Source organism: Solanum lycopersicum, chromosome 4, assembly GCF_036512215.1.
Source record: "Solanum lycopersicum chromosome 4, SLM_r2.1".
In the NCBI taxonomy this organism is placed as follows: Eukaryota; Viridiplantae; Streptophyta; class Magnoliopsida; order Solanales; family Solanaceae; genus Solanum; species Solanum lycopersicum.
Window position 1 is genome coordinate 1,584,157 of NC_090803.1, and position 22,349 is coordinate 1,606,505.

The window sequence follows — 22,349 nt, forward strand, 5'->3', positions numbered from 1 at the left end:
GCAATAACTAACATGTTTGAATTGATTTATTTTAAACATTTTAAAATATAGAGTTCAAATAAAAAGAAATATACTTTTAAATAATCATTTTTAAGTTCTAAAAAATACAAATAAGTTAAAGAAATTAAATTTCCTCTAACTTGTGAGTATGACAGTAGTCGGATCCTTAATCGGATACAAATAGTTTCATGTTAAACGGGCGGGCGGGTCTAAGCCCATTAACCGAACCGTCAATAATTAGCGTTGTTTAAAAGCTACGTTGCCTATTTGTATGATGCAGCGACCTTCTGATAGGGCTTTTTCCGACCAAAACACACACTCTAACTCCGCCGAAGTTGTACAAACGCTAGCTTCCGGCGACCTTTTCAGGTGATATTTCTGCTGCTTTCAGATCGAAAACGAGCAGCTAGTCGTCCGTCGGCCGGCAACATCTTCCTTGTACATCTCAGGTAGCGCCTTTAACCCTAGCTGTTACGATTCCGATTTCTATTCGGTTTCTCCATTACTTTATCAATTAATGTGATATTTTTAGAGGAACTTTCAAAAATAACAAAGATTTGAAACATAATGAGGCAACAATAACTGTAGTTTGCTAAATACATAGTTTACATGTTAGAGGGAGGGGAGGAGAGGAGAGAAGAGACGCGGATTGTATTTGTATGTACGTTGGACAATTGTATATAAGTAACTAGTATGTGTATGTATCAATGACTGTTTTTGTGTACATGTGATTAGTATGTATATGTATCAATAAATACAATAGTATTAATGAATACAATTTGTATCCATGAATAAGTTGTGTACAATTATATTAATTATTTTCCCATATTTTTATGGCCGAGGCTTATATATGTGGAAATCTATTTCTGAATGTGGATTTCTGTACATCCATTATCAAGCTATTGGTGACTTCATTCAACCAGGGACTTCTAAAGAGTAAGGATGATTGGCTTTGCATAGCCGAGATTAGCAAGCATACAGCAACCTAAATAAGAATATAACTTTTGTTGCAAGTTGCAACCTTTTTGATTGATATTTTTGGGGCTTATAGATTTAAATCAAGCATTTAGTAGTTGGTCATCAACACCTCCCCTTGGCATATTACGTAGAGCCTTCACCCTAGCGCGTTAGGTTTTTTATTTCTGATTTTGTTTCTGTTTCCTATACCTTATTCACATTCCACCCTAATGTATACAATATGCTTGTATGGATAATTTGACATATTCAGTTTTTTTTTGCCTTAATTGAGGGGGGAAATCAAGTCCAAAGTTGTACTTCTGCACATAGATGCAGTGTTGTCATTTAAGCACTGTTTTTACATTGATTTACGTGACGTTTTCAAGTTTTACTTTCTTAATAATGGATCTTCTTATTCTTTCCTTGTTTATTAATTTTGCAGCATAATGCATATACCTAGTGCATAGGATTTTTTTCATTCATTGAGGCATTATATGTAAGTGGAAACAGTCTTCTTTACTTCCGTTTCATTGAATTTTCTTTAGACGTATATTTCTACTTCAACAACCAATTGAGAATGATCTGCGCGTTCTGTCCTTTTTGTAGCTTAACTTGGACACTCCAACAACTGCTGGGAAAGATTTGACTATCCAACCATGTTTGGGTCCACGAATGGTAAGTACTTGCAGCTGTCTCAACATCTTTTTTATACTTGAGAAATCTATTCCCCCCTCTCCCCCCTTTACTTCTAATGAAGATAGTTATGACTCGTAGCTTTACTTACATTTTCGTTGAAACTGATACTCCTAACCAGAAATAAAGGATTAAAAAGGACTTGCCCATTCTTATTTTCAATAGCTGCTCTTTTCCACAGTGCACCCGCTCATCTTTCCATTAATTTGCTTCATTTCATAGAAACTATGCCTTTTTTATTTCGATTTGTGTAGTATTTTCTGAAATTTTCTCGTCTATGGTACAATTGTTAGTCTTCATTTTCCTCTTATCGTATACAGTGAGGATGTTCACTGCTGACTGCTTTCTGTTTGTTTCAGCTTTCGGGCAGTCATCTTCTAGCCCATTTGGGTCACAATCAGGTTTCGGGCAGACAAGTAATAACCCATTTGCTCCAAAACCTTTTGGCAGTACAAATCCATTTGGTTCTCAATCAGGTGCTTCCTTTTTTGGTAGCACTTCCACTGGAGTGTTTGGAACCCCCCAATCTTCTTCACCTCTGGGGTCTACATCAGTTTTTGGTGCATCATCCTCACCTGCATTTGGAGCTTCTACTACCACTTTTGGCAGTTCATCACCAGCATTTGGGAGTAAGTATTTGTCTCTTCAAGCTTCATTACATAATTGTGTTATATATATATTTTTTCAGAATGCAATCAATGCTTCATCTCTACAAGCTTCCTTACATAATTGTATTTTAGATGTCTTTTTTCAGAATGCATTCAATGCTTTATTGTATTTTATAGTATTGCTTACACCAAATGTGTTGATACCATTCATCATGATTCTGGGTTTACATCTCAGTGGCCCATGAGGTGGATAGTTAATGATCATTTATTATGCATGTGTCAATGACATTAGGGCTGGCTCACCATTATCAGTTACCACCACTCACCCCCACAATTACCATCCTCAACAGTCGCAACCACCACCGCGACCACAGTGCCAATTATTACAATCAACTATCATCGCTGTTAGACAACTACCAATCATCACTAGCCGCCACCATTATATATAAGACAGCCTCCATAATGATTCGCAACCATCATTTCCTATCACTATCATTCACCACCACCAACTATCTTTATCAACCACCACTTCCAGCCACAACTAACTCCTACCTCTAACACCTCCAGTAGCCAACACCATCCTTCATTGACACCCACAACTACCACCGCTAGCCAGCACTACCAACCATCTTTGATTTTTAAAAATATTGTATTGATTTAGCGCTAGATTGATTTGGTATTTCATTAAATTTTATATTAACTTATTTTTAAATGATTTTGTAAAACAAACAAACTTAATTATTTAGCATTCAAGTCTTAATACAACGATAGAAAATATAACAAACCCAGTATAAGATGTATGTAGCCTTACCCCTATCTTTAAGGTGTAGAGAAGTTGTTTACTCGAACCTCATCAACCGTCCTCCTTTATCGGGGCTTAAGATCATCAATGTAAGCGAGCTCACACAAGCGGAGTTATATTCAGATGTTGACAACGAAGTCTTTTTGTTTAGTGTATTCAGATTCTAACATCTTTGTCTTGATCAAAAACCAAATGCTAAGTAGTAAGTACCAATGCCTGCATAAAGCTCAAGTGTATTATTTGTCTATTCAAATGAATTTGTGTTGTTATTCTCTTACATGATTATTAATGATATTTCCTATTTAAACCTTGTATCTGGAAATATTTTATATATTACGGAGAAATATGCTGTTTCGAGCTTCAAAACATGGTAAATACTGGGCGTGCATGTCTACCCTCCTTCACCTGTAGACTTTGAATCAGGGGAGTATACAATGTGAATTTTAGTGCTAATATTTTTTCCTGAAAAAAATAAATTCATTTACTTGTTAGGGAGGTTATTAGTGCTAATGCAATTTTTATGTAGGAGACATCTTTTCTTTCTTGATGGGAAGAGTGATCTCTATCTATTTTTTCTTTTTGCTTCGTTCATTGTAGTTCTTTCTTTGCATTTTTTTCTGTTATAGACTTCTAGTATAACAATGAATGCATGTTCTTTAATTTTCTGAGGTCAATGAAACCCCTTTACTAATATTTTTGTGATGTAAACCGTATGCTATTTGCAATGGGCATTTCAGCATTTCCCCTTCACTAATATTTTAGTGGCGTTAACTGTATGTTGTTTACAGTGTGCATTTTCCTGCATTCTCCTTAGACTGGGAATCAGTTGACATTATTTACGTAATTGGTGTAATTTTGTTTTAATTGTGTTATAGACTCAATGTGAGGGAACAGTATTTATTTGTTCTTCAATTCTGAAAGTGTCTTGATTGTGAAGGTTCATCAGTATTCGGTCAAAAGCCAGCTTTTGGCGGCTTTGGTTCAAGCAGTGCTCAAACAAGTCCTTTCGGCAGCTCGTTTCAACAATCACAGCCGGCATTTGGGAGTGGTCTATTCGGCTCATCTACACCTTTTGGTACTTCAAGTCAACCTGCATTTGGTACTCCGAGTACTCCAACATTTGGTTCATCAACGACCCCTGCTTTTGGTGCCCCAACGAGTACACCAGCTTTTGGTACATCAAGTACTCCAGCCTTTGGTTCTACACCTAATCCAACCTTTGGCAGTACAAGCAGCCCATTTGGTGTGACAAATCCTCCTGTTTTTGGATCTGGCACTCCGTCCTTTGGTACTACCACTTCTTCTGCCTTTGGCTCCACATCAACTCCTGCTTTTGGTACTCCAAGTGCTCCTTCGTTTAGTTTTGGATCCTCTCCTGCATTTGGCCAATCAACATCTGCTTTTGGCAGTAGCCCGTTTGGCACAACAACGTCAGCTTTTGGTGCTCAAAGTTCTGCCTTTGGTAAGTTGTTTTTATATTCATGCAAGACAGACTGATAGTTTTGTTATTCCTCGTCTCAGTTTATGTGATGCTTTTCCATTCTAGTCTGTTCTTAAGAATTACTATCTTTCTATATTTCGGAACGATAAATTTAAAGTATCATTTTACTCTTAATGAGATGATCTTGTAGCCACACAAATATCTATGACTTATTCTTAACCACAAGTTTCAGAATTCTCTTTTTTCTTGATTTCCCTGCCTATCACCGCATAAATTTGGCTGGAGGGAGTATGATTTTTGATATTATTTGTTCTTTCTTTAACTTTAAGGGTTTGAAAATCCAAGTTAGTTTATCATATTATTCATCTCTGATACTTGGTCTTTTCATATGGTTTAGGAGCCCAAACTTCTGCATCATCTTTCGGAAACCCTAGTTTTGGACAATCTGCCGTTGGTGGTCAACGGGGCGGAACACGAGTTGCTGCTTACCAGGCAACACCTGATGCAGATAATTCCAGTGGTACCCAGCCTGCGAAACTAGAGTCTATTTCGGCCATGCCAGTTTACAAAGAAAAGAGCCATGAAGAACTTAGGTGGGAGGATTACCAGTTGGGAGACAAGGGTAAGTTTTAATGTGAATTATACTCTTGACATTTGTTGATCTTTAAGGTGTTGATAATCTGAACCTCACATTACAGGAGGTCCTGCTCCTGCGGGTCAATCAACTGGTGGAATCAATTTTGGAAGCTCAGCCTTCGCATCATCATCAACTTCCCCTTTTGGCCAATCATCTGCAAATCCATTTACGTCCTCTACATCTTCCAACCCTTTTGCCCCCAAACCATCCACATTCAGTACTCCAAATTTTGGAGTCCCAACTACTCCGGCTTTTAATACCTCTGCCTTTCCAAGCTCAAATACATCTAATCCTTTTGGCTCTACATCCTCGACTTCCCCTTCCTTATTTGGATCAACTTCAGCTTTTGGACAAAGTACATCTCCGACCCTCTTTGGATCGGCTAGTGCTTCGGGTTTTGGGTCATCAACATCAATTTTTGGCTCCTCGTCTGCTCAGAATACTGCCTCAGCATTTGGTCCTAGCTTAAGCTTTGGTAACACCCAATCATCACCGTTATTCCAATCAACTACCCCTTCATTCGGACAGACGAACTCGGCCTTTGGACAGACCACATCATCTTTTGCCCAGACTACACCAGCTTTTGGTCAATCCAATTTGTTTAGTACACCTTCTACTGGCTTTGGTAGTAATCTGTTTTCAAGTGCACCACTGCTAAATACAAGCAGTACAATGGGATTTGGCCAAACAACGGTAAGTTAATCATATATTGTATTCTATGTAATGTTCTTGTGTTGCTTCTTTAGATCTGTCTATCTTTTGGGGTCCCATTGCATTCATGGTTATCAGATGATTTTCACAAATATTTGCTGTATGGATTTGTATGATGAACATGACTATCAGAGAAAATCGCAAGTTTTAGTCATCATCTTTGGCTGTTTGTCATCTTGGCTTAAGCTTCAGCAGTTAAGCTGTTACCTTTACAAGGTTAGCACCTCTTGTTGATTATCTTTTGGGTAGAGGTGCGAGTCGTGACCTGAAAGGGCAGGGAGATGTGGGTAGTTACTTTCATGGTTAATGCAACACTGTGGTCACTTGTGAAAGATAAAAGGTTTCTGTTAGCAAATAGAACTTGGACGTGAGCATATGCTTGATTTTTGGTATTTAAGTAGGAAATAGAAGAGTACGTCACCTCATAAATCGTCAGGTATTAGAAGACCATTCTTATATGGTTGCAAGGGTGTTCAAAGCCAGAAATTATCAAGACATTTGCAATCACGTTTGAGAAAGCGAAACACCTAAATATTTATGCTTATATCTTCAATGCTCTACCATTAGGTTGTCGTTAATTCTCTCGAGGTTGACTTGCTTAGTGTATCTGTTTGATCAATTTTTTGTTTCCTTTTGCTTGCTCTAAAGTTATGTCATTTGCTCTCTAAGCTATATTGAGCTGCCCCCCCTCCTCTGCCTCTTATCTAGTTGTCTGCCTAATACACCCTTTTCTTTGGATTTGAAGCCCTCTCTATCAACTCCTTTTCAACTGACTCAGCCTTCTCAGAGTTCTGCTTTTGGGTTCAATAACTTTGGTCAGACACAAGGAGGTAATTGAAATGAGATATTTCCTTTTGTAGTTGGTGAGATTGGTGATGCAAGTACTAAATCTGTCTCTTGTTCTAATTTACAGCTGCTGCAAGTGGTTTTGGTGGCACTCCCAGCCTTTTCAGTCAGCCGTATGTAACAGCTCTTTAACTGATCCTTAAAATTTCTTTTTACAATGTAAGCACATGCATATTAGCATTAGAGGAAGTTGTCATCTAGATTTGGTCTAACTTGCGAATATAATCTTGATGTCACGTACAGCCCCTTTTATCAGTTTACCTGTAGCATTACTTCCGTTTAGCCTGTACTGATCATGTTTGCCTCCAATTCTGGAATTATGCAGTAATTTCTTTTAATATTTGTCAATTTCTTTCCATTGATCCCCTTCCCCAAAAGAAGAATGCAGTAAAAGGATTAAAGGGCAGCCTATTTCTTCAGATGACCCAATATGACCTTAAATAGAGTTTATGTTATCAAGATTGGGGGTATACATGAGCTATGTGATTTCATGAATAATAGACTGTCACGAGTACTGCCATAGGACATGTTCATTTCTTGTATATTTTGATCCTTCTGTTTCTGTTTTCCGCCTATATACTTCTCTTCTTTCATGATTATATGAACACCAGTACCACTGTCAGAGGACATGTTCATTTCTTGAAGTTCATCTTGATCCTTTTATTCCAGTTTTTCGCCCATGCACTCCTCTTCTTGCATGATTGTTTGTATGGAACTGATAAACACCTGTTGCTACAGGCCAGCTATCCAAAGCTCAGTTGTCGCACAACCTTCAGTTGTTACTAATCCATTTGGAACTTTACCAGCGATGCCTCAGATGTCAATTGGTCGTACTGGCACTTCTTCTTCTATACAGTATGGGATTTCTAGTTTACCGGTAAGTGTGAATGACATGCCTTCTTTACTTTAAAGGGGTTGTGGAGAGTGGGGAAGAGGCTACCTTCCCTGCATTGCTTCTCTATGATATTCTTATTTTGGTTTGTGGATGGGGTCTGCTTTTTTTTTTTTGTATCTACTCCACTTTTTCTTCTTATTACTAACATAAACAACAACAGATACATAATTTGGTGCTCTTGCATGTTTTTCACTTTATTGTTCACAGGTGGTTGACAAACCTGTTCCTGTCCGGATATCATCATTACTAACTTCTCGACACATTTCTCAAAGACGGGTTAGGTTGCCGGCAAGGAAATATCATCCTAAAACTGAGGGGACTAAGGTGAAATGATGTTCTATTTATATGAGACCTCTAAATCCTAAATGAATCCATGGATCGAGTTTTAAGTGCAACACATTGACTGACTTTATGTGACTTGTGTTCCTTTGTAGGTACCGTTCTTTAGTGATGATGATGAAACACCAAGCACACCTAAGGCAGATGCATTGTTTGTTCCCAGAGAGAATCCAAGAGCTTTAGTAATTCGTCCAGTGGACCAGTGGCCTTCGAGAGGTGGTGTGGAGAAAGTATCACCATCAAAGCACATGTCTATCCCAGCGCATGAGAATGGTAAGTTACGGATTGTGTTTTACTAACTACATGGTTCTAAAGCCAATATTAGTCCTCTCGTCGAAGACGTTAATGAATAATGATAGATACTGGCAGATGCCAGCGCCCATGCCACCTAGCCCAGCACCTGTCCCTCGGCACCTACCCCCATTGCCATGCCACCATAGTAGTTACCCAGTTTTCCTGCAAAATTATAGGGCAGTTACCTACCTGCCCTTAATCATATCCTTTAGATTGCAATAGCTCTACAGTTGAGGTTATGCTTGTGGTTGTCATTTGTGTTGATTTGACCAATCAACTGGTGTGTTTTATCAGTCTTGATATTCTTAAGTAGGCATCTTTACTCTATAAGGAGTGTATCTATAGCAAGAAAGATAGCTTTAGCGTGTGGGAAGTTGCCACACTCAACCAAAATTACACCCTAATACGCAGTAGATACATGATAGGGTCTTGATGTTTCTGTTCATTTTGAGTCATCCATACCACTCGACCGAAGTTGCACCCTAACATACCAGAGGCGTGTTATTTGATTTTAGATCACCGAGCATATTCGAAACATTATGCTTTATTATACATTGCAATTTTCTGATTTTCTGCACAGGGTTAAATTGTATGTTGCTTTGAACTGATAGGAACCCCAGTAACTTCTCCCCTTGGTGGTTGAAATAACTTTCTACACGAAAGAACTTGGAATTTGAACCGTGGATTGCACGACTCCTCTTTTTGTGAATATTGCTTTTGGATTATAGTTGAATATTGCACTTTAAGATTTTTGGATTTGCCTTCAATGAGTATAAAAAAAGTAGCTTTAAAAAGATACTCCTAGTCCTTCTGTCCCAATGTCTGTCCCAAAAAGAGTGCCTCTTTCTATATTTAGTAAGTTCTCCAACATTCTACAAAACAAGTTTGAATTCCACAAGATTTAGAGGACTACAAATTTTTAGTGCAAGGCCACGAGATTTCAATGACTATAGATATCTTTAATGTAAGTCAATCATATTCATCCTTAATTTAAGACAACAATATTCTAAGGTCTTTCTTTGTTTCGTAAGTCTATGCCCAGTCAAACTAAGATACGTAAATTGGGATGGAGGGAGTATAATTTTTTTAGGCTCCAAAAATGTTAATCTTTGTAATGGATTTGATTCTCTTTAATAATAGAAGGCACTTTCAGAAGTTTTGAAGTTCAATATTTTGTTATTTGATCATTTTATTTGGCTCGAGTACACCATGGTAGCCCCTCAAACTTGGCCTGGTTTGTCAGTTAGACTCAACTTGCCACTTTCTTCTGTTAGAAGTGCATAATTGAAGGCACTTCCTGAAGTTTTGAAGTGCGATATGTAGTTATTTCATCATTTTATTTGGGCTCAGTATACCTAATAGCCCCTTAAACTTGGCTCCATTTGTCAGCTAGCCACTAACTTTGCCACTTCCTCATGTTAGAAGTGCATCTCCTAAGTACCTCATTATGACGTGGCAATAAACATGAGTACATATTTTCTTAATAGTTGAGCCTAACCATTTGTTTCTTTGTCAGTACCTTCTTTCCTCGGAAGAAGTTGCTGGATAAAAAGAACAAGAATCCGACGGCTTGCTAGGGGATAGGAATCTGAAATGAAAGAGGAGGGCCGGAACTCCCAACTTAAACACACATAAAAATAATGTCTTCTTGACCCGCAGTTGATAGCTCAATGGTGATGAAGAAAAAATGGATCAGACCCGTACGAATGAACTAGTGAATTGTGTCAACTTTCAATTCATTATTACTTGGGAAACAGGATGCAAAGGAGAACTTTAGGCCATGTAATCTATAAATGACCCTGGAGCTACCAAAATCAAAGATTCCTTTAACAAGCGACTATAGTGAGCAATCACACAAATCTGAGACTTCCACACCCAAATTAACCAACAAATATTACAATGCATTCAAAATATGCTAGAGTGCTAAATAGGGAAATCTATAAAACTATCAAACAAGGGATAAATTAGAAAAAATTTAAGCCTCGCTTGGCATTACCAAATGTGATTCTAATTTTGAATCATGTACGTCTTGCTTATAAGCCTCTCAATTATACCTCCATCCTCGTCTTTTCCCGTTGTAGAATTTCAACGTTGCCTCTCTCTCTTCTAGAGCGTGTGTGGTTTTTGTGGAGTTGGTGTTTCCCAAATTGTCTTTCATCTACTGTTATGTGTGTTTTTTTCACTCGTCTTTTGTCTTGGTATGACACACTCGATTTTGTGGACCTGTGTTTAGGAGACATTTTGGACCTTTTAACCTCTTATTTTTCTCAAGTAACAAATTATTTGAAGAACTGGAAAGAATGGTACCTTTTTTTGCTTGTGTTTGTCATTTCTCTAAGTAGTCTTTGTATGTACTATGTCGAGTCTTGTTTTCAGAACTATTTGTGTTGTATATTGTGGGTCTTGTTTTTGCTGAAGAATGCATTTCTTATTCAGGTAAAACTGCTGAAGTTGTTTGTGCTCCAGTTAACGAGGCCAGTGCAAAAGATAAAAACAGTAAGTACTTTTTGATATCTTGTTTAAGTTTTTCAATAAGCAAAAATTTTTCTGAGTGTATCAATTTGTCAAAAATAATTTTGGTTCTGAAAAAAATGATGTGAACATTTTTTGTTTGAGTGCCAAGTTTATCAGTACCATATACTACAAACAAATTCAACTCAGTAATATAATCCTACAAACAATCTAGGATATTTAGTTCTCATCAACAATTAAACTGATTGAAAGGAAAGGGATAAGTAGAATGGGAGAACTCCTGAAACAGTCCCAGGGCTTTGGTTAAATGTGAGAGTGCAACACAAGATGTATGGATTAGGTACACGTCAGGAGTACTAACCTGCCGCGGATTGAAGTCAGGTATTTTAAGTGAAGAAAAGATGGGTATGAATTTATCACAACAAGCTTGGAACCCTGCGCCAATGGGCCCTTGAAGATTTCTAGGTCATTAAATAAAAATGAGAACTTCCCTCAGCTAGAGGTTCTAATTTAATAGCTGGAACATTAACAGTGAAAATGACCTCTGTAACAGCTAGGAAACAAATTATCAGTCTCCTTGAGACCCGCCACATATCTCTGCAATAATGGATGATAAGTATTACTTTTGAAAACCCCCCCACTCCCCACCCCCTACATTTTGGCTACATTTTTCTGATTATGGTAAGTATATTCTATATTAAGTTCCATTTTGTCCTTAGTTTCTAACAGCTCTTTCAAGATTAAAAGAATTTATCTCTAATCTTTGAGTCTAGAAGTTGACATCACATAAACTATTAACTCCTTGCTGGGCAAGGCAGTAGATTCGCTTTCATGATCGGCACAAAGAATAGGCTACTTTCTCAAGCATAGGAGGATTGAGCTCTTGATTGAAACTCCCAGCATCTTTTACTTCTATCCTCCTTGGCTCTAGTCCACCTGGTTCAATTTTATATCATATTAATTGGCCTAATACCCTTTAAGACAATCTGCACTACGAGAGTTTTGTATGTATGTATGATGGATTTTAGTAGTATTATCCCTATGTAGAATCTAATATTGAACATCTTGAGATCCCCTTGTAAAATAATGCATACTTACGATCCGAGATTTTTGAAGAGAACAATGAGGTGGGCTGAGATAAAAACATTAGGTGTCTTTCCATCTGTCTAAGCTTTTGGTGAATAGAGTTTACTTTGATATTTGTTGCTGGTGGAAGGTAGATGGAATTAGTCAAGGTGCATCAAGTTGGCTCAGACACTATAGTTATCCCAAAAAGATAAGAGATCCTAAAAAGTGAGTTCTTAAACTCTTTGGGGTATAATACATTTGAAATATAATAATTGAGTTTGTCCAACTCCAACAGTTTTTAACTTCAAACATGCTGTCCTATTTTACCTATTAGACACGCCTTTGATAACCAACCCCCAAATAAGAAAAAAGGAAGATGGAGAACTGGAACTAGCCCTTTGCTCTTTTCTGCTATCATGATAATAGCTGTTAATTGAATACAAGTTAGAAGCTCGTTACTTGTTAATATGAGTGTTGCTTCTGCCTTACAATGTCAGTTACCAAGTTGTCACCAGAATCAAAACCAGTATGTGATCTCATTTGCTGAATTTTTTCCTGCAGAAGATCCGGTTGAGAATGGCCTTGATAAAGAGGGCCTCGATAGTACCAAACTGAACCAGAAACCTAATGGTCTCCACGAAGGGCAACATCTCCGAAAAGGAGGAGGGTCTTCCATTACCCTTACTGGCCATCGAGCTGGTGAGGCAGCAATTGTTTATGAACATGGGGCTGACATTGAGGCTCTGATGCCAAAGCTCTGCCATTCCGATTATTACACAGAACCACGGATTCAGGAATTGGCAGCCAAAGAAAGAGCTGAACCTGGCTTCTGTCGCCGTGTGAAGGATTTTGTGGTTGGAAGACATGGGTACGGTAGCATCAAGTTCATAGGGGAAACAGATGTCCGTCGTCTTGATCTTGAGTCTCTTATCCAGTTTAACAATCGGGAGGTGATAGTCTATATGGATGAAAGTAAGAAACCTCCTGTCGGCCAAGGTCTTAACAAGCCTGCTGAGGTGACACTTCTCAACATAAAATGTTTCGATAAGAAGACCGGACAACAGTATACAGAGGGTCCTAGAATCGAGAAATATAAAGAAATGCTTAAGAGGAAGGCAGGAGATCAAGGTGCTGAATTCGTGTCATATGATTCCGTCAAAGGAGAATGGAAGTTCAAGGTGCAGCATTTCAGCAAATATTGGCTTCATGAAGACAACGAAGATGAATATAGCGAATATTTTGATGCCTAGCTGCAGCCGGCAAGAAGAAAGACTAGCTTAATTTCTGGTATACAGCTACTTCATGTAAAGAACCCACTAGCTCATTTGTGGAATATGGGTTGTGTAGTTCCCCCCTTTTTTTTTTCAGTTTTTGTTGTGGATCTCGTTTTTTTCCCCGTTGTATTTGTTTGCTTTTTCTGGTCTTTTTATGTCATTATATCTGTTGTTTCAAGAAGTGCAGTTTTTTTCATTCGGAGATTTTGAATTGAGGAATCTACGCTCATCTTTTTATATGCTTAATTTAGGACAAAATGGTTCACCTGGAATATAAATTGAGAATCTTTCTTTTAACCAGTTACACAGGCTGAGTGCAAATGTGGTTGAACCTTAAAGAACACCATAGCATATATTTTGACATATTTCTATTTCTGGGCAAGTGCTTCGCAAGCAGTATGCAATGATCTATCTATATATATATATGCTAAAAATCTCAAACAAGGAGATGCCAAGTTACAGTATATTTCTGGTTTTCAATACAAGATGTAAACTTCCAAGTACTACGAATCAGCATTTTTCCCCAGAATTTCGACAGGGACGACAGGTATAGAGTCCCACCATTCTTTTATTCTCCGATTTACTTTCTCATTTTCCATGTATTTCCCAATCTTTGAAGTCTGTACAAAGATGCACAACGTCAAAGCCATAACGATGAACTTGAACGGAACCACAACTAATATCACTGCAGCAACAACCATTACCGCCATTACTAAATCTGCATGCTGTAACCACATTTCAAAAATTAGTAAACGATAGAAAAAGGGGAAGAATTGTTGTGTTGCGTTGTGTTACCTTTGGAGCCTTTGAAACAAATATGGACCAGATTTTCAGTAATACTATGTTCATGCTTTGAATCAAGTCGTAGACATTTCTTAGTCCATGTTGTGCTGACACTATGTTTTCCATCGTCGTGTGATCAGATCCAGTGTAGATAACTATTTTACTTGCCTTATCTAGTTCATCCCTTCTTCGTCTTGTCCATATCATCGTTGCAACTGTTCCCAATAAGAGAGCTGCTATTGCTTTGCCAATACACTCTCTGCATTCACAAACATCTAGTAATGTCTGTAGTTCATTTTGTTCAAATAATGTATGTAGGAATTAGTATACTTACGCATATATGACTACGAGTGTCGTCAAGACAAAAATGGAGGTGCATAGAGGTCGTTCCCATGTTAATACCTCTTGAATATAAGGCATTAACCTCCCGAGCTGTTTGATAAGACCCTGATTAGTACAGAAAAGAAAGACGGTCATGTTAGGATATTTCGGAACAATACAGCAGCATTGAGTATAAGCATACTATTGAGAAGACATCAATAAGTAAACAAACATGACTAAAACTTGGCCTTAACCGGCAAGTGAACGCTCAAACTTTGAGTAAGCACATCTAGACAACTAAACTCGCCTCGCGCACATTATCAGTTGAACACTCCCAACTTTCAAAATGATCAACCAGACACTTCAAAACTTAATGTGCCACGTCAACGTCACACAGTGTGGATGAGTTAGGGTGTTACGTGTGTAGATGAACACTCTCAAAGTTGGAGTGATTACTTGTTAGCTGAAGCCGAGTTTTAGTATCTGTATGTATTATGCTTATTAAAAACTCTTCAATTCAGATTAAGTGATACGGAGTTCTAACAAAGAGGGGAAGTCAAGCTTCCATTCTGGTTGTTTTTGCAATTTCTTACTTTTCTCGCCTTCCCTAGCTTCGTAAATCTATAGGAGATATGGTATGCAAGCAATTACGTCGAATAGCTCAGCAACACTTACCATAAGAACCTGGACACTATTCCCCACCCCTTCCCCTTTCAGCTCCTCAACAGTAGCTTTGGCCTTTTCAATCTCCTTTGCTTCCTCTCTCGCTTGATCGATAGCATTCCCCAATGACGAGACACTGTCGGTTTGTCCAGGGATACGGTTGCTATCATTGATTTCTTTGACCACTTCGGCTGGAACAGGCATCAGGGAGATATTCAGGCTTCTCAAGATCGAGCTAGCACTACAAGGATGTCCAACGTCTACTTTCTTCAGACTCCCAGCAAGCTCTTCAAGTACATAATCTCCTTTTGGTAACTCGTCTAGCAAATCGAAAATCAAGAACTTCTTGGGAACTGGTGGAGAGATTCTAAGCATTTCTCTAGCTGCATGAAGCCTTATAATTCCTAGTATTGTCCTCGCGTGCATCTCCCATGATCCTGAAGGTGAATCAACCTTAAACTTCCGTAGGAACCGATGCAAAAGTATAATCTCCTTTATAAGAGCAAGCCAATGGTTGCGCCTTGTTGAGCTTGTCATTTCGGGAAATTCCAAGAGAACGGCTTCTTCCCTAAATTATACAATGCCAAAAGTACTCATACTAGTCAACAATATCGTGCTCAAACATGGTCCTTGAAGTCATATAAGAGTATAAATCGTGAAATTCCACATGAACATGGTATATTACAAGCAAAATTCATCCTTCAAACCAGCAATTCTTGAAGCCTTTTAAACTCGTCCTTTCTACTTTGCGCAATCTGTTATAGATATCTATTCTTTGGGGCAGAGTGGGGATTCTCAAATGTGAAAAAGGATCCGATGAAATTCAAAAGAATAAACGAGCCATACTACTTGCAACATTAGTTAAGACTGTTTTATAAAGCAAGCGATAAATAATGCCAAAATACTTGAGTCATTAAGGAGAAGTGGAAGCTGAGAGAATACTTACAATTCAGAAGAACTATAAACTATAGCCTTGTCAAAGAGCGGAGCACCCCACGGACCTGTAGCAGCAGGTTTGATACTCTGCTCGAAATCTTCCGAAAGATTGAGCGTAAGAGCGTCTTTATAAGAAATGACTCCGGATTCCTCGAAGTACAGGGCATAGTTTGTTAGTGTCAGCCTACCTAGAAACAGAAGTACCGTTAAGTCGTTAACTATAATATCCTTAAAATACGAGGTCTCAGAACAATGAAAAACTATAAGGAAGGAAGAGTACCAGGCCAACTTGTCCCTCCAATATGGCGCACTATTCTTTGTGAACTTGCAGTTCCTTCTACGTGTATTATAAACTCGTCATCTCTCATTTCCACACCCGTTGGAGTTGCTTGTTTCTGTAAATGCTTTATGCACCTAAAGTCCAGTAGACACCAAAAATTGTCAACAAAAATGATGAGGCCTAGCGCAACTTTTTTAGTGAAGTCGGTGGCGGAGCTAGGATTTTTAACAAAGGGGTTCAAAATCTGAAGAAGTAACCACATGAACTAACTGAAGGAGGTTCGATATCTACTATATATACATTACAAAATAAATTAACCATGTATAAATAGTATATTTTCCGCCAAAGGGGGTTCGCTGAATGTATGCTGTCTCCGCCCCTGCGGACCCTGAAGTACAACATCTGATCTCAAATTCCATTTTTGGAATCTAGAATTGGCTGCTACAACATTATTATACTAGTCGTCAGTGATTTAATTTTTGTCGTTGATTCTGAGTCCATTCTTGCATTATAGCTCCACGAGAAATAATCTTCCAACTAATAGGGGGGAAAGCAAGAGTTTAGAATAATTACTTTATAGTCTCCTTCAAGAATATGTTATAAGCAGGAAAATGCAGACGATTTTCCGTAGGTGCTGTCAGAGTCTCGAAAGTACATCTTCCGTTGACAAAATCACCTACTAAATTTACGAGTGTCGCTAGCCACAAGAAAGCATGCTCTCCAACACTAGGTTTATGATCAACCTGCCAATCCAATCACTTTGATCAGTTATTTGGAGAGTAAAATTCAACGAAAGAAAACTAAAAATCTTCGAGCTTTCACCTACGTTATCATCATCATCTTAAGTCATAACATAGTACTAATACGCGCATAAACAACTTGTCTGATTGAGTAACATAATGTAACAAAACACAGTACTTCTAACTCAAGGATTCAGATTTCTTACAAGGAACGGCAAGAGATCAGAGTAGAACAAAGGGATGTCATCTTGTTCCTTACTCATCTCAGCAACAACTTTTTTCTCTTCTTTTTCTTTCGCCAACGACTCCTGCATTATTTACGAAATATATGTAAACTACAATGTACGTATCATATAAGGAAACTAAAGCATGTAATCAATATTCTAGTACAATTAACAAAATAAACTCGCGTTGATTCAACAAAACAAACGATGGTTGATTAAACTAAGTTGCATCAAAGACACGACGATTGTACATGAGAGAACATACTTCATGTGTCTCTTCTTCTGTTGAACTAGGCATTTCCCATGCCAACATCATATCAAACGTGAATCGGATAAAATCATCATTATCAATCATTTCTTGCAACTTACTACACATATCAGTGAGGGCCTTGGAGCAGCAAAACTCGACTAATTTCCTCGAATATCCCTCCATGTTAGGATCACATCCAGCCTCAAACTCATGCACTAATTCATCCACAGATGTGTCCAATTTCCTAACATGAAATGATCTATTAGTACTAATAACTTATTGCTAATGATTCACATTATAAATGAAAAATGTATTCACAATTTTTGTATGAAACTTTGTAGACTTTCAAAAACAGAGTTTATGACAAAACTTGAACAATTTGGTAGCTCTACCAATTTACAAAAGCCATAATACATGAAAACAACAGTTCAACAACAGTTCAGTGCACAAAACATCCCACCTTAACCTCGTCTCAGTATATATATATATATATACACCTACGTAAAAATTACGAAACATTTGTATAAAATTTAACATAGAGCACCCAATGAACAAATGATCTGACTAATCCATTGGGTGCTTAAGGCTCTTTTAGTGTTGCTAAGCCTGAGTTCGACAGAGCACCACAACCTTAAAATCCTAAATCCGCCTCTGGGCGATATGAAATAGACATTTTGGTCTAAATACTCCGTCACTTTCAGAGCATGACAACCTTAAAATCCTAAATCCGCCTCTGGGCGATATGAAAGACAATTTGCTCTAATACTCCGCCACTTTCATAGCATCACAATCTTAAAATCCTAAATATTGGGCGATATAAAATAGACAATTTGCTCTAATACTCCGCCACTTTCAGAGCATCACAATCTTAAAATCCTAATTCCGCCTCTGGGCGATATAAAATAGACAATTTGCTCTGATATTCCGTCACTTTCGGAGCATCACAACCTTAAAATCCTAAATCTACCTCTGGGCGATATAAAATAGACAATTTGCTCTAATATAAGCATTAATGACAATCTCCGCGACTCAAACCATAATATGAGTTACATCATAATCAAGCACCAAAAATAAATTTATTTAGCCTCAACTATGGATGTTCATTTATATCATGAATATATATTTTCATTTGATAATATTTTATAATATTTGAAAATTAACATAATTCAATTTTTTTATATAAAAAAGTTCAAATTTTATTTAGCAATTCAAGAATAAGAGAACTAACTTGGCACATCTGCATATAACGTCGTTAGCAATAGTTGAAAGATGCTTCTTTTCCATATTATTAACTTCTATGGCTATTGAGTTTTAAAAGACATTTTTTTTTTTGGTTTAGAAATTTATAAATGTATTTTAATTTGTCTTTACACAATATTTCATTTTTTCCACAAATTGAAAAAAAATAAAATCAAATGGATAAGAGAAAATAAAATAAGTGGAGATTATTATTGGTGACACGTGGTCAACATGCAAGGGACCAAAACTCTACTCATCACGTTAAGATTTTGTGACCATTTTTCTTATTATATAAAAATGAAAGAAAACAATACTTTCCCACTTTTATGTCGTGATAGAGTCAGAAATTTTAATAAAGATATTTAAAAATAATTATATGCGACTGTTTAAATAAAACAAAAAAGTATTGTGCTATTTCAAGTTTGAACTTGAAATTTCTTCGTTCAAATAAACATACATTACTATTACATCAAAGACATAATCCAATTTTAAATTTCCATCCTTCAAATGTAGAAATATATAAATAATCAAAGACATTATCCTGATTTTAGGTGAAAAGTATAAATCATTTTGTTATAAAAAGATATAAAAACAAATTAATAATAAAAAATTTTTATTTTATTAACTTTTCCTATTATTATTTTTTGATAAATATTAATTATAGTACGTGCTTAGGCATGATCTTATATCAATAAGTATACAATTGTTAACATAATATCAATGTGTAGTATAAAAAATGTTGACCAACGGGTCTTGTTTGAACTTAAATAAAATCAACGATATCCCTTACTGAACCAACACATACAAAAAAAAATAAAAAAAAATCCCCATTTTCTATTTCGAGTTTCGTTTGAACTTGAAAAAAATAATATTTCACCCTTTAAATTAACGCACACAATTTAATAGGTCATCACAGTCACCCACGAAAAATTTAGGTTGAAAAAGTGTGGCACGCATATAATATAAAATTTATGAACTATAAAACATACAAAAAAAAAAGAAAAAAATTCTTATAAGTTTCGATCCTTGTTTGAAATCACAAAGATCTACGTGTGCCCCTCTGAACCAATGTGCATCATTTAATAGGTTGTCATGGATGATCACAAAAAATTTCAGTCAAAAAAACACTGGATGCACATATCATACAAAAATCATAGACTATATAACATTGGAAAAATTCCTATTTCTCGTTCTAGACCTCATTTGAACTCAAACTAGCCTACATTTGCCTCTACTAACCAATGCATGACATTTAATAGACCGCCATGAACACCATGGAAAAACAAATTCATCGAAAAAATGATCAGACACACATATCACATAAAATTTATTGACTATAACTACACTATTTAACGAAAAAATCCATATTTTCTATTTTTTAGAATTCATTCGAACTCGAAAAAACCTATATTCGCCCTTCTTAACCTTCGCGCGATATTTAATAATTTGTCATGGACTCCCTATAAGTAATTCGGCATAAACCTAGTGGGACACATAGTACTCAAAAGTTCTGGACTATAATACACAAAACACATCATTTTATTTTTAAACACTTCTAGAATAATTTGATAGTTTATATAACAATTGATTTATTAAAAAAGTTTTCAAAATTATAATCAACAAGAGAAATTTAAATATTTGCATAATTATGTAACATACAATAATTATTAAAGAAGGTGTTACTTGAACAATAGGGTATAATTGTAATTAGTAAACAAGTTAGTTAGGAGTTAGTTAATTTGTTAGTCTATTCTCTTATATGTATATATATGTAGATAGGAAGGGAGAGAAAGAGTGAATTCTGTTTTCTTCTTAATTCAGCTGCAGTCTTCAAATTACTGTTAATATACTACTTCCTCTTCTTCATACTCTCAATCTACATTAATTCACATGGTATCAGAGTCATCTGTAGATTCAACCAAAGCTGGTTCAAATTAGATCTGGAAGATTGGGAAGATTGAAGAAGCAACAATGGCAGTCGTCGTTGACAATGAACTCCCAGAAAAATTGAGTCATAATCATCCATTGTTCTTGAATAACATTGATAACTCAGGTGTTATGTTGATTTCGATCCAGCTATCTGGATCAGAAAACTTCTCAGTATGGAGCAGAGCTATGAAAATAGTTATTCTAGGAAGGAACAAGTTAGGATTCATCGATGGATCTTGCAAGAAAGAAGCGTATGGAGAAAACTTAAAGAATATGTGGGAACGGTGCAATGCCATTGTTCTATCATGGATTATGAATTGTGTATCAAAAGAGTTGCTTAGTGGAATTGTTTACTCAACTAATGCAGCAGAGGTATGGAAGGAACTGTGTGAAAGATTTGATAAAGTGGATGGGAGTCGAATCTATCAATTACACAAAGAAATTGCTACAATCAGTCAAGGTATGAGCACTATATCTGTATATTTCTCTAGATTGAGGGAGCTGTGGGTAGAGTATGATAGCTTGGTGCCTATGTCTAGTTGTGAGTGTCCTGGTTCTAGAAATTTCATTACGTTTATGCACAATCAAAAGTTGTTGCAATTTCTTATGGGCCTAAATGAGTCTTATGATCAAGCTAGAGGCTAGATCTTGATGATGATACCCCTTCCCTCACTTAATAAGGCTTACTCAATGTTGATTGAAAGAGAAAGCCAACGTAGAATCACTCAAACCACTAGTAGTGAGCAGGTGGAATTGCATGCGATGTTTACTGCCAGAAACTCATCTCTACCCAAACAAAGACCTTCTAATGTTCCTAGCTATGATCCAAATGTGTATTGTGATTATTGTAATAGAACAGGACATACTCGAGCTGTTTGTTTTCAACTTCATGGATATCCTTCTGGTCTTGAAAGAAGAAAGAAAGGATCAGTGTATGGAAGAGGAAGAAATCAAAATGACAAAAGGCAGTTTCATACAGTTCATAATGCTGTTAGTAATGATCAAGAACAAAAATACACTGAAGAGTATAGTTCTAATAGGGAGGAAAGATCAAGCAACAACTCTTATAATCAAGGTCACAATGGAAAGGTAGCCAGTAGTGATTATAGTAGAGGAATGAGTGTTATCCAAGATCAGTACAGTCAGATACTTCAAATGCTTGGACATACAAATTCTAAAGGAGGAGCAGAAGGATCAAGTTCACAGTCTAACAATGCTGGAAATGCTAATCTAGTTCAGGAATATTCATCCTCAACAGGTAATGACATTGCTCTTACAGTAGGGAATAAACAACAGGGGTGGATTATTGACTCAGGAGCTACTAATCATATGACATCCTTACCTACTATACTTGATTATCAACAGCAAGTGTTATCAGATAGACCTAGAAGAGTATATTTGTCAAATAGAGACAATGTCAAAGTTACTCACACAGGATCTTGCCATTTGACTTCACAAAACACTATAGAAAATGTGCTATTAATTCCTGATTTCAAGTTTAATCTGCTGTCAGTCTCAAAGCTTACAAAGGATCTAAATTGTGTTGTTTCTTTCTTTCCTAACTTTGTCATATTTCAGGACCTCTACAGTGGGCAGGTGAGGGGGATTGGTAGAGAAAATGCAGGTCTCTATCATCTACCTATTCACAAAGTAAGTAGAGGCAAAGTAAAAAGTCAGTCTTTTACAGCAGAAGAGGATAAAGAAACTCAAACTTCCTCATCCATATCAGATTCAAAAGTTCTACTATGGCACCAAAGATTAGGCCACACTTCACCTAGTGTCTTAACACAAGCTCTCAAATTCTCAGTTACTCAATGTTCCAAGGAAATAAATACTTGCACAATCTGTCCACTAGCTAAACAACATAGATTACCTTTTGTTCATAGTAGTTCTATGTCTACTCAAGTCTTTCAACTACTACATATTGATGTATGGGGGCCATTCAAT

At 36.8% G+C, this 22,349-nt stretch overlaps 3 protein-coding genes across 7 annotated transcripts; 2 read left to right on the plus strand and 1 right to left on the minus strand.

Annotated features, from left to right (window-relative positions):
- The first annotated feature begins 263 nt into the window (after positions 1–263).
- Positions 264–13,341, plus strand: LOC101245750 (nuclear pore complex protein NUP98A). Of its 4 annotated transcripts, none has more exons than XM_004236904.5 (14): positions 264–449; positions 1,400–1,453; positions 1,564–1,632; positions 2,010–2,279; positions 3,998–4,522; positions 4,899–5,123; positions 5,200–5,831; positions 6,595–6,679; positions 6,763–6,808; positions 7,434–7,572; positions 7,798–7,914; positions 8,025–8,202; positions 10,660–10,719; positions 12,325–13,341. In XM_004236904.5, the coding sequence occupies exons 3-14, from the start codon at positions 1,614–1,616 to the stop codon at positions 13,011–13,013; spliced, it is 2,985 nt and encodes a 994-aa protein (XP_004236952.2). In that variant the 5' UTR covers positions 264–449; positions 1,400–1,453; positions 1,564–1,613; the 3' UTR covers positions 13,014–13,341. The 4 variants fall into 4 exon arrangements, with proteins under 4 accessions (XP_004236952.2, XP_010319418.2, XP_010319417.2 ...); XM_010321116.4 differs by having other exon boundaries at positions 12,328–13,341; XM_010321115.4 differs by lacking the exon at positions 1,400–1,453 and having other exon boundaries at positions 267–449.
- Positions 13,342–13,434: 93 nt separating this feature from the next.
- Positions 13,435–18,556, minus strand: LOC101250495 (uncharacterized). Of its 2 annotated transcripts, XM_004236921.5 has the most exons (10): positions 18,463–18,556; positions 17,250–17,478; positions 16,967–17,068; positions 16,594–16,763; positions 16,021–16,154; positions 15,751–15,928; positions 14,817–15,372; positions 14,155–14,267; positions 13,833–14,079; positions 13,435–13,762 (listed from the first exon to the last, which is right to left on the minus strand). In XM_004236921.5, exons 1-10 carry the CDS (start codon positions 18,516–18,518, stop codon positions 13,541–13,543), a joined length of 2,007 nt encoding a protein of 668 aa, XP_004236969.1. In that variant the 5' UTR covers positions 18,519–18,556; the 3' UTR covers positions 13,435–13,540. The 2 variants fall into 2 exon arrangements, with proteins under 2 accessions (XP_004236969.1, XP_010319420.1); XM_010321118.4 differs by lacking the exon at positions 18,463–18,556 and having other exon boundaries at positions 17,354–17,478.
- Positions 18,557–20,444: 1,888 nt separating this feature from the next.
- LOC138347827 (uncharacterized) lies at positions 20,445–21,047 on the plus strand. Its single transcript, XM_069296370.1, has one exon. It carries the CDS (start codon positions 20,445–20,447, stop codon positions 21,045–21,047), a length of 603 nt encoding a protein of 200 aa, XP_069152471.1.
- The last annotated feature ends 1,302 nt before the right edge of the window (positions 21,048–22,349 follow it).